The 16,468-nt window shown below is 38.2% G+C and overlaps 1 protein-coding gene across 1 annotated transcript in view; it reads right to left on the bottom strand.

Annotated features, from left to right (window-relative positions):
• The window catches only part of FOXP1 (forkhead box P1), a 282,687-nt gene that overhangs the window by 51,577 nt on the left and 214,642 nt on the right, over window positions 1-16,468 (bottom strand). The window contains 1 exon segment of the mRNA XM_049776850.1: window positions 10,314-10,418. Within this exon segment, the coding sequence (XP_049632807.1) occupies window positions 10,314-10,418 (105 nt within the window).

Genomic DNA, 16,468 nt, shown 5'->3' with positions numbered 1-16,468 from the left:
ATATGGCAGACAGTGTCAATAAAAGTATGGAGCAAAGATGATCCCTGTCTTTTAAGTAATGTCGCCTAATTACATGCCGGAAATGATCATGTGGAATACCTAGCTAACTAATGGCTCTTAAATAGAAGCACATACAATAACATGTATAGCGCCTTGATATGCTATATACATCTAATGGCAATTAGATGTATGATTTCACAAGTGGATATTTTTTTAAATTCTCTAATACTTACAAGAAAACATTAAACATTTCTCACTAAAATCTATTTGCTAAGAAAGAAAACTGCACTCATGAATTTGCTTCATTTTTCAGCAAAAGGGTGGCACTGGACACCCCAAACCAAAAAAACTTGCCTTGCCTAAACTTTTCTATCAAATATTCTATAGGTCACTAGAGGGCACTGTGGTATTTAGTCCACTCTGACCTCTCTGAGGACTTGGAAAGGTCTTGAACTCCAGAACAATGTCATAAAGGTGAAAGGATTTTTTTTTTTTGGAAGGGAAAACTCTCTTTTCTTTTTTTTCTTTTAGGGCCACACCAGTTTGATGCTCAGGGGTTACTCCTGGCTAAGAGCTCAGAAATCGCCCCTGGCTTGGGGGGGGACCATATGGGACACCGGGGGATCGAACTGCAAGCCTTCCTTGGCTAGCGCTTGCAAGGCAGACACCTTACCTCTAGCGCCACCTCAGCCGGCCCCTCTTTTCTTTCTTTTCTCTCTCCTCTTCTCCTCTCTTCTCTCCCACTCTCTCCTTTTTTCTTTCTCTCTCCCCCTCCCTCCATCGCTCCCTCTACCCAGTTTTCACTTATTTTTTAACAACCCGAAAATGTCTTATAATTTGAAGAGTCAAATTCATAATATTAAGCGCATCCTACAATACTTCAACATGAGTTGTCACCTGGAAGCTGATGAGAAAATTTCATCCCCATATTTTTGGAGATGTACTTTGTGAGGCTGGAATTCAACTTGCATACACCCATTTTAGTGAGGGTTAGTCCTTATACTCCACCCACCTCACCGCCGTCTCCAGCACCAACTAGAGTTTATTTCACTGCAGAATATTGGGGCGTGCAAAGGAGACTCACAAATGGGCTTGGAACAATTTATGATATCCGGCCTCCTTCGACATGTATTAGCATATACCTGGTTTCTTTAACATATACTTTGTTTTTCCAAAACCACAAACATAGTTGCTGGAATTTCATGTGGAAGTGCTTAAGGGGCTGAAAGTTAACACCTTTGTGATCCTTGCGGCCTCACAGTGGCTGTTAAACAAAAGCCTCTTTGTCCAGGCTTTCTTGAAATGTTTTCTTAACATGTTCCAAGTAGTTTTAGGCAGGGAACTAAAGTAAACAAGATGTTACCATGATAAAAACACTTGTGAAAACATAACAGAGTGCACTTAGTAGTTTCTTTCACATAAAACTCTTCACAGTTTTGAGAAGTGTGATTTTGGGGGAAAAAAAAATTTAAGAAAAGCAAATTACCAATGAAATGGCTTCCACTGAAATGGGCCCAAAGTTCCACCTCTGGGTATTATCTTACTACTTTCTACCGATATCTCCAATTAGAGCACACACACAATTTATTTTGGCTTTAGTATATCTTATTAAAATGCAAAGGATTTTGGTGTTGATTGTTTTTTTTCCAGGATAAATAACCAAAACAAAACAAAACAAAAATTCCTTTAACTGGCCTCCTAAACAAGTCGAAAAATGATATTTTTAATTAGATTTTTGACAAGTCACCATCTAAAAGCAAAGCTAGGGGAAATGGAAATATTTTTCTCAAGAAAAAGTACCTGGCTATTTGTAAAATGAAGGGTCTGTCTCTGATTTTACATTTGAAGTTAGAAACAGGAAAATGTGGTCATGATTTAACCTTCAAATTCACTCTTCACCTTGCCAAAGAATTATAGGAGCCCTTTTCTTTCTTTTCTTTTTAAATGGGGGGGGATCAGAAATTTTTTTTCCATAAAAATATGTCTTCAACGAGGTCTAAAAAGGAAAAAAATAATAAAAACTGATGTGTGGGGGAGAGGAGGAAAGAATACCCCAAGCTGCCACTATCTGGAAGGCATGGGGATTGTTTTTGTTCTTCTGTGAAGGGAGAATTCTGAGCCAGGCAGGGACAGAGTATTTCATTAGTTAGCATGAGCACCTGCTGGCATCAGTTAGCTCAAACAAATACAGAAGTCACATGATCGCTGATGGTTGATAGATTTAAGGAAAAAAAACAACACTAAAACTGTGACTTGCTTTGAGGGGGAAAAATGGGGAAACAGATGTATACAACCAGCTGAGTATCTGCTGATTCTGATAAAGCATCCCTCTATTGGCCATGGGGAAAAGAGAAGAGGATTGTTATTTGCACAGTATTTATCTTTGAAATCTAGGGCCCTGTGGTCTACCTCACCTTGGGAACACATGCTGCAGAATGATCACAGAAAAGTGTCAAATTTCTGGTTTTGATTTACCAACAGTTGTATTTTTTTTTTCCTCCAGAGGAGAAGAAGATATGTCTCACTCTAGACCAGTGGCTCTCAAATAGTTGGCAACCCCCAAAGGGGGGGCGCGAGGCTCCATAAAGGGGGGCACGTTTGACCTCGGCAAATACTGTCATAACAAGCTGAGCCCCGTGTTTATGTCTCTGTATGTCTCTGGAGCTGAGAGTTGCTGTGTCCTGCTTCATACCTTGCTTCGAAAAGCTATGCATTGCAAAACGTGCTCATTGTAGCCATTAATTCAGACATCACCTCTGATTTAAAAACCAGCACAAATTATTTTATATATTTTTGTTTTGCACGTAAAGTTTTTTTTAAATAAAGATACTATTTATAGTCGCGTGGGGGGTGTGTGTGCGCGAAAAATGTTTTCTTCTTCCTATGGGGGCATGACAGAAAATAACTGAGAAGCACTGCTCTAGACCAGGGGTCCTCAAACTTTTTAAACAGGGGGCCAGTTCATTGTCCCTCAGTCCATTGGAGGGTCTAACTATAGTAAAAACAAAACTTATGAACGAATTCTTATGCACACTGCATATATCTTATTTTGCAATGAAGAAACAAAACAGATACAAATACAATATGTGGTCCGTGGGCCATAGTTTGAGGACCACTGCTCTACACTATGAGTGTTCCTCCTTCTCTACACGTATACCCTCTCAGCTAAAAGTGACATTTATTGTCCATAGGGTTCTTCATCCTGATCACGGCTTCTCTGAGAATTATACTAACAGGCAATTGAAGATGAAAAACAGTCATGAAGCAAAGCCATATTGCCCTCTCATAGGGAACTTGGAAGCCAGATGAAAGAAGTGCCAATAGGAAAACAAATAATTTTCAATAACAATAAAATAATAAAATAAAATAAAGGTTGTAACTGTTCAAGACCTTGAGTGGGTATTTTCCTCCAATATGAATAAAAGAGAAGGTGCTGTGCTTCCATACTAAATGAGCTCAGAGTAATACTAAGAGAAGGTTAGTATTACTAATCATTCTAAATCACTGAAGCTCAAAGGTACTCTGCACTTTGCTCAAAGACCACATTCATAGTGAGTGACTACATTACTCACTCTGCCATTCCTCATTACAGCAGTACCTTTTTAGGGATGAAAGAGGCATGATCCTTAGTGGTGTCCAGGAGACCTAGTGGCCTTTTGGTATTTCTCAACCAACAGGTCTGGTGGTTCAATCCAAGGGTCAAGAATTTAGAGCTACTTGGGCCCTAGGGATTATAAGGGCCACCCTAGTAGTACAGAAGGCTTCTCAGGTCACACCCAAAGTGCTCCAGGACCATGAGGTACTGTGGATTGAAGTGGGTTCACCCATAGAGAAGACATGTGCCTTAATCTTGCTGGTCCTTCTTATAGCAGTACTTTAATTAAAAAAGTCACATAATTAATAAACTCTAACTAGGCTGTATTGTGTAGCAGTAAAGATTAAATATGAAGCCAGGTAAGGTAGCAGGAATCTGTATTCTGACTCTACTTTTTTGGAGATCTACTTGGAGAATTACTCTGGAAGAATTACTTTACTTCTACTTCTCTGTGCCTTAGTTTTGTTGTTTGTAGGTTGAAAATCCATAATACTAGCACTATTGGTTGCTATGAGAATTAAATGAGTTTTATAGGTGAAGCACTTGGAACTATGGTTGTTGCATACTCAAGGGGCACTAATTAAAAAATTGTACTAAAGTAATGTAAAGGTATTAGAATATAGATGGGGGGAGAATTTATCAAGCAGTACCCAAATCATAACCAGAATGTGTTAAGAATGCCTTGGATAGGAAGCCTGTCTAGAGTACAGGCGGGGGTGGGGTGGAGAGGAGGGAGATTTTGAACAATGGTGATGGTAATGTTGCACTGGTGAAGGGGGTGTTCTTTACATGACTGAAACCCAACTACAATCATATTTGTCATCAAGGTGTTTAAATAAATCAAGGTGTTTATATATAAAAAGGAATGCCTTGGAGAGGCTGGAGCAATAGCACATCAGGTAGGACCCTTACCTTGCACATGACTGACCCAGGTTCTATTCCCAGCAGCCAATATGGTCCCCTGAGCATGTCAAGTGTGATTTCTAGGTACAGAGCCAGGTATAACCCCTAAGCACTGCTGGATATTGTCCAAAAATAAAAACAAAAAAAAGTGCCTTGGACAATCAAATATCATTGGCTAAGTCATGATTTGGCTAAGCCATAAGAAAACATCTAAAAGAAAGATAATGGAAGAGAAGAATGGATCTAGCAAACAGTGGCTTTGGGAAGAAAAAAAATCTGGTAACTTGTAAAGAAATGTTTGAAACATCACTTTCAGCTAACAGAAATTCCACAATGATATTACTCAAAAAGGCCATATGTCTTTGGTTTGAACCGTGAGTTACAGTAGCTCTTTCATTCCTGTTCAAAGGAAAGCAAAGTTAGTTTCACGGAGGCCAATTTGATTACCCTTTAAACCATGGTGAAATGTGGAAGATGTGAATCTTTAAGAAGACTAACTTATTTTCCACTACATTAGGCAAGATTTTGCAATCTGAAGACAACTCTCAATTCCCAAGAGGTAAAATCTTGCCATAGGAAACAATAATCCTGGATTATTTTTATAAGACCAATCAATGGGTCATTAAGGAAAGCTCTAAGAGAAGTCTGAATTCCAGAGTTTTTTGCGTTGCTGCTGTTGCTGTTATTCAGCATCAACTCTAAGCTGGTTTACAATATTCATTATTCAACACAGGGAAGCCAAGTCTCTCATCACTTGCCCCCATGCGGTATGAGGAGTGAACATCTCTATCAGCTTCAGAATAGGGCACGTGATACAAACCTGGGTAAATATTGTTACTGGCTCCAAACTAGAACTTGTGACTAAAGTTGAGGTAACAACACTCTTAAGACATTTCTGGACCTATCTTAAAAAAAGATGTATTCTGGGACTGCTGTCACTATGGCATGTAAATTTGTATTCTTCAGTTCCACTTGGAAATAGTCCAAGAAAGAAAACAACACAAAATAAAACAGAGTTAACAGAGGAAGAACAAATACTTCAATAACCTAGTTTAAGCATCTGGATCCAGTTGTACTTGAAGTTAACTATACTGTTTGGAATTCTTAGTCACAATGTGTCATTCCACCCTTCTTGTGTGTATGTGTAAGTCAACTTTAACTGGAGTTTCTACAGCTTGCAAACAAAAGTCTTCTAATAAATATAAAGTCAATAAATAAGTTCTAGGAAATAAACATGAAACATTTTCTGGTTTGTAGTGGACATTCCAATTCCACCGGCAACCATGAATTGAGAACATATTATGTCATATGCAAAACCACAGTAAATATATAATAGGTGGTTTCCTAGACAAGAGTTAGACTCGTGGGTTGGGGAGAAAGTTCAAGTAGTAGAACACATGCCTGCCATATGTGAGGCCCTGAGTTCCATTCATCTCCACAGCAACATGCCTCCAACCCCATATACAATTGGGCATAGCCCTCATGATGTTCCAACAGTAGATCAATACTAGGCCAATACTAGATCAAAAATTTATTGGGAGAGCAATAGCACAGTGGGTAGGGTGTTTGCCTTGTACACGGCAAGATATTGTGCTACTTGGAGCCAGGATAGCAGAGTTTACCTGCACAGGGATTGAATTTGGCTTAAATCATGCAAGTTGTGGGCTTTCACCTATGTACTATATCTCCATTCCCTCCACATCCCAGGTATGATCTCTGGCATCCCATATGGTCTCCAGAACCTTCTAGGTATGATTTCTGAGCACAGAGCCAGGAGTAACCCCTGAGCACTGAGTATGGCCCCCAAATAAAAAAAAAGAAAACTCAAAAACACATAAAACAATAATTAATTTGGGGGGGGGACACTATTCCCCTAAGCACTATCCCATGTGGCCTTTAAACTTTTAACAACTATTTAAAAAATCTTCTAATATCCAAAGAAGAAAAATACTTATTTTGTTGAAAAGCATAAGTCAAATCTCATCACCTTTTTTTGTTTGTTTGTTTGTTTGTTTGTTTGTTTTGCTTTGATCAGGGCCAGACTTGATGTTGCTCAGTAGTTATTGCTGACTAGGTCTTGGTATTTGAGAAAGTCCTAAGGTGCTAGAGATTACACCCAGATCTTCTATATGCAAAGCATATGCTCCAATCCACTGTTATCTTTCAGTCCTCTAGGTCCTAATTCTTAACCTTCATACTTTTTTCTCTTAGTACAAGATATGGTTTTGAATTGTGCCCTCAGGGCCAGAAAAATAGTATAGCTGATAAGATACTTGCCTTGAGGCCTACTGAAATTAAATCCCCCATATCCAGTATGTCCCCTTGCCCCTCCTGTCAGGGGATTTCTGAGCACCAAGTCAAGAGTAAGCCCTGAGTACTGCTAGGTATAGAACCCAAAATAACGATTAATAAAAAAATAAAATTAAATTGTGCTCTCTTTTCATAACTATAATTTTAAAAATATCATGTATATATATGTTATATATATTTACAACTTACATTCATACAAGTAAAACTATAATTTGAGAATCAGGGCTATCAACAGATGAATAGAGAAAGAAATTGTCATATACTCAATACTATTCTGTCTATAGAAAAAAAAGTCATGACTTTGGGACAAAATGGATACAACATATAATGAATATGATAAGTGAAATCAATAAGAAAATGAAAGATAATAACAAAGGGGTTATACTCATAAGTAGAATATAAATCACAAAAAAAATGAACTGGCAAAAAAAACCTATATTTGGTGAAAACTATGGTAGATATCAAAGGGAAAGCAGGTAGGAGAAATAAGGAAAGAGTTTTTGTTGTATTTTACAGCATTGAAATGCTAATTGTGTGAGTGTGAAAAATTGTACACAAGTAGAGAGGTATGAAACTGAACCCCTAAAATTCTATCATATTCTAAAATAATTTTAGGTCTTTGAAAAAAAGTTAATTTATAATTGAAAAGGGTAAAACTTGAACTGTTGGCAAAGATTTTTAAAAATAGATAAAATTGGGGACTGGAATAATAGCATAGTGGGTAGTCTTGCACACAACTGACCTGGGACAAACCAAGATTCAATCCCCGGGCATCCCATATGGTCCCCAAGCTTGCCAGATGCAATTTCTAAGTGCAAAGCCAGAAGTAGCCCCTGAGCACTGCCAGGTGTGGCACAAAAACCAAAAACAAACAAACAAACAAAAGAAACAACCCTCCCTCCCCCAAAGGAGAAAATTAGGCCAGAGTGATAGTAAAACAGGTAGGGTGATTGCATTGTACACTACTGACCAGGAATTGTTCTCCAGCATCTCCCATGATTCCCTAAGCACTGGAAAGAGTAATTCCTGTGTGTAGGGCCAGAATAAGCTCTGAGCATGCTGGGTGTGGCCCAAAATCAGAAACAAAAAGATTAAAATAAAAAAGCATTAGAAACAAACAAAAAAAAAAACAAAAAACAAAAACAAAAAAAGATTAGAATTGAAAACTGGCCTTGGGGGCCGGGTGGTGGCGCAAGAGGTAAGGTGCCTGCCTTGCCTGCGCTAGCCTTGGGCGGACCGCGGTTCGATCCCCCGGCGTCCCATATGGTCCCCCAAGCCAGGAGCGACTTCTGAGCGCATAGCCAGGAGTAACCCCTGAGCGTCACCGGGTGTGGCCCAAAAACCAAAAAAAAAAAGAAAACTGGCCTTATCCCTTTCAATTCTCAAACTGGCATACCATCAAGAATGTATATAGCAATTTTGTAGTTCTAAAAAAATTTACTAAAAAATAGATAATAGATGGGGCCAGTGAGATGGCACTAGAGGTTAGGTGTCTGCCTTGCAAGCTCTAGCCAAGGAAGGACCGCGGTTCAATCCCTCGGTGTCTCATATGGTCCCCCCAAGCCAGGGGCCATTTCTGAGTACTTAGCCAGAAGTAACCCCTGAGCATCAAACGGGTATGACCAAAGGGAAAAAAAAAAACAAAACAGATAATAGGGCTGGAGAGATAGTTCAGCAGGTAGGGCATTTGCCTTGAATGCAGCTGACCTGGGATCGATCTCCAACATCCTATAAGTCTTGTAAGCCTGTCAGCAATGATTCTTGAGCACAGAGCCAGGAGTAAGTCCTGAGCACCACCGGGTGTGGCTCAAAAAACAAAGAAAGAAAAAGATACTAGAGAAAAATATATATTCTAACTATAGATACTTTTCTATAGATGCGTCAAATTAACACTAAAATTATATCTTAGCATAGAAAGATGTGCAGGGGTTACAGTGCCTGCCTTGCAATGTGAACAACTCTAATTCAATCCCTGTTTACTGGTACCCTAAGCATTGCTAAAAGTGAACTGAACCATGAACAAAGAGCCAGGAATTGCCCTTGAGAATATAACAGAGTCCTAAAGCCCCCCAAAAAAACAATCAAAAACTAAAAGTAATGATTTACTTATTTAAGTCCCATTAGAGAAAAAGGTAAAATCAGAACTTAAAAATTGATTTCTGGTCAATATTTTTCTCCACTAACTTAAATCACCATAACTGTAAAATAAAGTAATACTGATTACTATGTTTGAAAAATTGGTTGGCATATCTTTAAAAAATAAGTATTTAAATTTTTTATAACTTTATATGCTTTTGAAATAAAATACTAAATCTAGGAAGGTCTAAAACAGATTCATATGATTCCATTTATTGTTAATCAAAAATTATGTTTACTAAAACTGCTTTCAGGTAAACACTAGAAATATCTCTAAATGGACTTTATTACAGTATTAGTATCTAGACCCATAAAGATAAGAGAAATTGTTGTAACAATATAAGGACCACATAAAATCAGAGATTTGAATGTAATTTAGTCCAGCTCTATTTCCTAGAGCATAAATAAGAGAGAAAAAGCTAAGGAGAACCACCATAAACTACCCCAACAACACACACACCTAAATATACAGAAATTATATATGGGCCCATATGTTTGCTTGTCGCATAATACATAAAATATGTTAAATATGATGTATCTTATTTATGTTAACTTATTTTATTATTATACTGATCATTCAACAATGCTAAAGATTTATTTATCTATAGTTGGGGATTACCCAATTTTTACTCATAATTTAATTGTAGAGTCTAAAATTATTCCTACAAGAAATATATATATATATACATATATATATATTTTGGTTTTTGGGTCAAACCCAGCACTGCTCAGGGGTTACTCCTGACTCCACGCTCAGAAATCGCTCCTGGCAGCCTTGCAGGACCATATGGGATGCCGGGATTCGAACCAATGACCATCTGCATGAAAGGCAAATGCCTTACCTCCATGCTATCTCTCTGGCCCCTCCTACGAGAAATCTTAATAAATTGTTAATGCCAATAAGAAATAAGAATAAAACTTGTAACATTTCTGTAGATTCCATTTCTTATATTTATAAAGTGATTTGTATAGAAACAAATCAGAGGACAAATCACCAAGTTGCAATCAGCCAATAAATGACAGCAGTTTTATAAAATTAAAGCAAATATTATTGATTTAGTATGTAAGGATGTAAATAAAATTTTCATTTAATCACTGTCATTCTGAAAAAAAAAAAAAGGGTAAACACAGACTCTTGCTAAGATTGCTGAAATTGCCCTTGGGTGTAAATCTTCTCCCCTTTCCAAGGCAATCACAATAGATTTTGTAACTATTCCTATGATAGAGTGCAAGACCTTATGATTTAGAGTCCACTCTCAAAATGGTGGTGTGAAAACCCTTCATCAAAAAGGCATTTTATGAAGAAAAGCATGAACAGTGGGAGGTGATGGCTATGGAAAAGAGGAAACCAATATAAAATCATTCTTACTTTAGAAATGATTGGAAATCTTCACACACTGCTTCACAGCCAGGCCACTTACATACACCATGTCCATAGAGAGGATGGCTATGGGGATGCTCCTCGTGGGACAAACTGAAAGAAAAAACACAGACACCAAGAGAATGATTTTGTTGCCAAGAACCATCCCAGCAGACATAAAAGGCAAGAGAAACCCACAGGGTCAAAAGTTGGACGTGAAGGCATCTGCAGTTTTCTTGTATCATGGAATTTACTAATGACGCCTGGCAATTTAAAAATAAGACTATATGGGGATTGGGAGGGAGGGGTAAATAGGAGGAAAATCTGGGAACTCTAGTGAAAGAAAGAAGAAACTGGCAGTGGGATTGCTACTAGAATACTCTACATCTAAAACCCAACTATGGGGTCTGGAAAGAGAGCACAGAAGGTAAGGTAATCAATCTCCTTCCACTGTGGCAAAGCTTAGTTTAATCCCTAGTACCCCATGTTGTCCCCAGACTACCACAAGGAATAATTCCTGAGCACACAGCCAGGAGAAGCCCTTAGCACCACCAGGTGTGGCCCCAAAACAACAACAAAAAACACCCAGTTATGAATAACTTTGTAAATCATAGTGCTTTAATAAAATAATGTCAAACAGCAAGATTATAATTCCAAAATGTTAGAGTGAACATCTCCCAGTGTGTGAAAAGTGTGTGACAGGCTTTGTACTTAGAATCAAAGATCTACCTAGACTGCAAGCTTTCAAAAATTAGGAACTTAAAAAAATAAAGAAAAGTGGGGCCGGAGCGATAGCACAGTCAGTGGTAGTGCATTTGCCTTGCATGCAGTCGACCCAGGACAGAACTGGGTTCAATCCCCAGCATCCATATGGAGCCCTGAGCCTGCCAGGGGCGATTTCTGAGCTCAGAGAGCCAGGAATGACCTCTGTGTACTTCTGGGTGTGGCCCAAAACAAAAAAAAAATCGATAATTAGAATGTATTAATTTACATAATAAAGATAATAAAAGTATATATCTATATTTGGAATTTGGGGCTGTTTCCTACATAAAATATTATAATTAGGATGATCCTTTATATCACATACTGCTTTCACAAAACTTGTAAATTTTCTTCACAAGTTAATTTTTACCCAGCAGAGAACTGTGCAATTAAATCAGAGTAGCAGCAAAATAATCTAGAAATAAAATATACGCTCAAGTACATGATTAGCTTAAAAAAGAAGAAAAAGTTAATAGTAACAGGATTCTATTTTTGAAATTACAGACACAAAGAGTGAGAAAAAATTTGACATGGACATAAAGGAGTTAACCTTCCATGGGGGCTCTAATCAATATATAATGATTTGATCACACAGATCCAAGTCATGGGATGCTTTGATCCATGGTATGGGGTGCTCAGGGAAGTGTATCTGTTGACTTGCTGATGAACCATATTCTCAAATATTTTCTCTATTAGATTTCTCTGTCCAGATTGCTTTCAAATTATTTTTAAAGTCAAGCCCATAAACTTATTTCCATAAAATAGACATTTAAAAGCAACATCAAGAGTTCTGTTTTGAACTCAAGTATGTTCTCTTCAAGGAAATAGGTGTTTTGCAACAACTCTAGACCTCTGCTTGACCTAGAACTTCAAGCAGTGAATCATGAAGGAACAAACATACATGCACAAGCACTAACATACAATTTTATAGTACCACCAGAATATTCATGTGTTTTATCAGTTCCCATTCATAGAGCAGACAGATACACAGGCCGGTCTCTGTGTATGCCTGATCACTGACTTAACATAACTCGTCTTCGATGAATGTATTATAAACACTTAAAGTCAGAGACAATGATAATAAATATACATAGCACTACAGCTTACCAAATATCAATAGCACTGTCTAAAACTTTAGGCTGATTTTGCTGAAAATCTAATATTCAGGCTTGCGTGAGAGGGTGGGACACTGATGGAGGGAAGGTCACACTGTGGTGCAATTGATGTTGGAAAACTGAGTGCCTAAAACAACTGTATTATGGACAAGTCTGTAAATCATGATTTTATAGTAAAAGAAATTAAAATAAAAAGAAAACTAGGTAGGAGAGAAAAAGAGAGACAAAGAGTATTCTGGCTCTCCTATCACCACAAACCCCTGATCACTGCTGGATGTGGCCTTGGACCCCTCTTGAGCACTGTGAAATAGATCCCAGTGGTCCTGGGCACTGCACCCCTAAAGAGCACCACAACCTCAAGCAGGCTTCCTGTGCACCCCATCCCAAGTACTGCTTGTGACGTCAGTCCACACCAAACACAGTTGACCTCCAAATCCCATTTTGAAAAATAACTGAAGAGAATAAAAAAACAAAAGTGGTCATGATATTTGATTTACTACTTCATTAAGGTTACTTAAAAGATTTTTTGCAAGTGGTGACTCCAAGTGGTGCTAAAAAGGCCCAGGGAACTTTCTCAGAGATTCTTAGTCAAAAGTACACTGTAATTGGTGGTGTTAAGAAAGGACAGAACGGGGGCTGAAGTGGTGGCACAAGCGATCCGCCTTGCCCCTGCTAGCCTAGAACGAACTGCGTTTACTTTGCGTCCCATATGGTCCCCCAAGCCAGGAGCGATTTCTGAGTGCATAGCCAGGAGTAAACCCTGAGCATCACCGGGTGTGGCCCAAAAATCAAAAAAAGAAAGGACAGAACTAAATATACCAACCGAGTCTACAACAATGAAATCATGAGATCTAAACTTTACCAACAAAACTTAAAAAGGTGCCTTATGAAGACAGACTTTGGTGAAGGGCAGTGGCATGGCATGAACTCTGGGAATATTGCTGGAAGGAGGTTGATACTGATGGTGGGATTGGCTCTGAAACATTATATGTCTAAAATACAACTACAAATAACTTTTTAAATCACAATGGTTTAAATAAATATTTTAATAAGTATTTTTAAGTAAAATCCAAGAATACAATCTTGTTCATTCTCAGTGCCTGAGCACCTGATATTCTCTAGGGGATCATGTGGTACTGGGTATCAAACTTGGAATGGCTGCATGCAAAGCATGTACTATCTCTCCAGTCCTGATGGTTTCTCTTGATTTTATTTTACTTTTTTTTGGTTTTGGTTTTGGTTTTTGGGTCACACCCAGCAAAGCTCTGGGGTTTTTCCTGACTTTCATTCAGGAATCATTCCTGTCGGTGCTTACCACATGGGATGCCAGGGATTGAATGTAAGTCAGGCACATGCAAGGCATATCTTTAGCCTTTTTTTGTTAAATGTAGAAGTTAATATAATTAGTTGTAGAAAACCTGGCAAATACTGAAAAAAAGGTAATAACCCAAGATAATCATGTATTCATGTTTTAATAAACTAATTTAATACATTAATAATTTACACACTTCTATATGTAACACAATCCTTTAAGTTAACTTCTTGAACAACTAAAGAGTTTTCAAAATTGTTTATTGATGTTTAACAGACCATCATATGCCATGTAAGCTCTAGGTACCTGCCCAATGAAACTAACCTTTTCTTTTCTGTACTGGGGATGATTCCCTTTATGTTTCTGATTATCTATGAAAAATGTTAAGAATAAGATAGTTTGGCCTAATATTCCAGCAGCTAACTGATTTTTAAACAGGAGATACATTCAGAGAAATGGAATCTTTCAGTTAATGAGTGCTAAGATTTAAAATTCACTATGAATATTCTATCAAACTGCTCTTGAGAAATGCTACATGCCAAGTACATTTTTAGCGGTTATACATATTTTGTGTGAGTATTTAAGTTAAAATCCAGAGACCTCAACTAGTTACAACATTAATATCACCTATTAAAAATTACAAAAAGTTCATTTTTGCACTGAGCCTAAGTTAAGTGTTCTGAAAATGGAAACAGGAAATAAAAGAGTAAGTGCTCATGAGAATTTATGACTTAAAATAAAAGGTACACAATTTAATGTGGTATTTGCCATTACCTCCCCAACTCATCTTTTTGTTAGCTTGTCTGTGAAGTCTTCATTGCCACAAAGAAAAATACTCTCCACTAGGAATTAATTTTCAGTTCCATTACACATTTCAAAGTAAGAAGACATGGGGCCCGGAGAAATAGCACAGCGGCATTTGCCTTGCAAGCAGCCGATCCAGGACCTAAGGTGGTTGGTTCGAATCCCAGTGTCCCATATGGTCCCCCGTGCCTGCCAGGAGCTATTTCTGAGCAGACAGCCAGGAGTTACCCTGAGCACCGCCGGGTGTGGCCCAAAAACCAAAAAAAAAAAAAAAAAAAAAAAAAAAAAACAGGCCCGGAGAGATAGCACAGCGGTGTTTGCCTTGCAAGTAGCCGATCCAGGACCAAAGGTGGTTGGTTCGAATCCTGGTGTCCCATATGGTACCCCGTGCCGCCTGGAGCTATTTCTGAGCAGACAGCCAGGAGTAACCCCTGAGCACCGCCGGGTGTGACCAAAAAAAAAAAAAAAAAAAAAACCAAAAAAAAGTAAGAAGACATGACAACTCACTAAAGCCTCAGGACAACAGGACAATCACTTAAACTCAAGTCCAGAAAACCCAAGACTCATCACACCAGACAACTGAAACGATTTCTTGAACGAGTCTCCACATGAAAACCATAGTTTTATTAGGAAAAAATTGCATGCACTAATTTGGGACATCAGTGATGAGAATGTTGCACTGGTGAAGGGGGTGTTCTTTACATGACTGAAACCCAACAACAATCATATTTGTAATCAAGGTGTTTAAGTAAAGATATTAATAAAAAAATATTTCCTAAAGTTCATATAGTACTCAGTTAGTTTAGAAGAAAGTGGCCTCCCAACTGCTCCCCACCCCCATCCCACATGCCTCCAACAAAGACAATTCTATGAACATGCAGGGACACTTTGTTTTCACATTTTATTTCTAACACTTTACTAGTTCACAGAAAAAAATTATTTATTGGTATCACTTGCTTCTCATATTTAATATATAACTGGAGGCTTTCAAAAACAAATTTGACAGAAAGGGTTAGACTTTGGAAGGAAAAGGAATAGACTGGTCTATTGGCAGTGTCCTGACAACCTTTGGAAACATAAAAAGATACTAGAGAAGTTCGAGAAATAGTATAGCAGGTAGGGCACTTGTCTTCAAGCCTGCTGACTTGGATTTGATTCTGGCACCAAATATGATCCCCCAATCCCTGATAGGATTGATCCTCAAGCCCAGAGTCAAGGGCAAGCCCCTAAACACAGATGGGTATGATTCAACCCCTCCAAATAAAAAATAAAAGTCAAATAAGCATTTTTGCTTTGGGAACTTGAGAAAACAGAAGGAAAAATTTTAAAATGAGAAAAAGAATTTGGGGCCAAAGAGGTGGTGCTAGAGGTAAGGTGTCTGCCTTGCAAGGGCTAGCCTAGGATGCACCACGGTTCCATCCCCTGGCGTCCCATATGGTACCCTCAAGCCAGGGGAGATTTCTGAGCTCATAGCCAGGAGTAACCTCTGAGCATCAAATGAGTGTGGTCCAAGAAAAAGAAAGAGAAAGAAAAAGAATTTAACTTGAATTCATTTTTATTTATATTTACAGTATAGAACATCAACAAACAAAAAGCAAATAAACACAGAGATCTGAGCATCTATCTAACTGTCAAATAAAGGTTGGGAGCCTCATGACAGATAAAACTGTTCCAGCACCATATTTCAGTATAAATAGAGAACCTGAAAAAATTGTCCAAACAATGAGAAATAAAATGTATTTTCTGGGGCTGGGGAGACAGCATGGAGGTAAGGCATTTGCTTTGCATGCAGAAGGACGGTGGTTCGAATCCTGGCATCCCATATGGTTCCCAAGCCTCCCAGGAGCGATTTCTGAGCGTAGAGCCAGGAGTAACCCCTGAGCGCTGCTGGGTGTGACACAAAAACGAAAACAAAAATGTATTTTCTTTGGTAAAGCTTTAAATATGTTTGCTGCACAATACATATGTTTTCAATAATGGAGGGTCAATTGTTTAACGAAGTACCTTTTACACTTCATTACTTTCAGGTTGAAAACTAGTTTTCAATATTTTCAGTTTGAAAAGTTCTAAAGGTACAAAGTTGTAATTCATCACCACATACTCAGTATTTTACTAAGAGGTTGGTCTTCCACAATGTCAGTTGGGTCACGAAGGCACAAGGAGTCGGTGTA

The sequence above is a fragment of the Suncus etruscus genome, chromosome 7 (assembly GCF_024139225.1).
Source record: "Suncus etruscus isolate mSunEtr1 chromosome 7, mSunEtr1.pri.cur, whole genome shotgun sequence".
Lineage (NCBI taxonomy): Eukaryota > Metazoa > Chordata > Mammalia > Eulipotyphla > Soricidae > Suncus > Suncus etruscus.
Note: the sequence above shows the minus strand (reverse complement) of the source record. Positions and strands in the feature narration are given on the sequence as shown.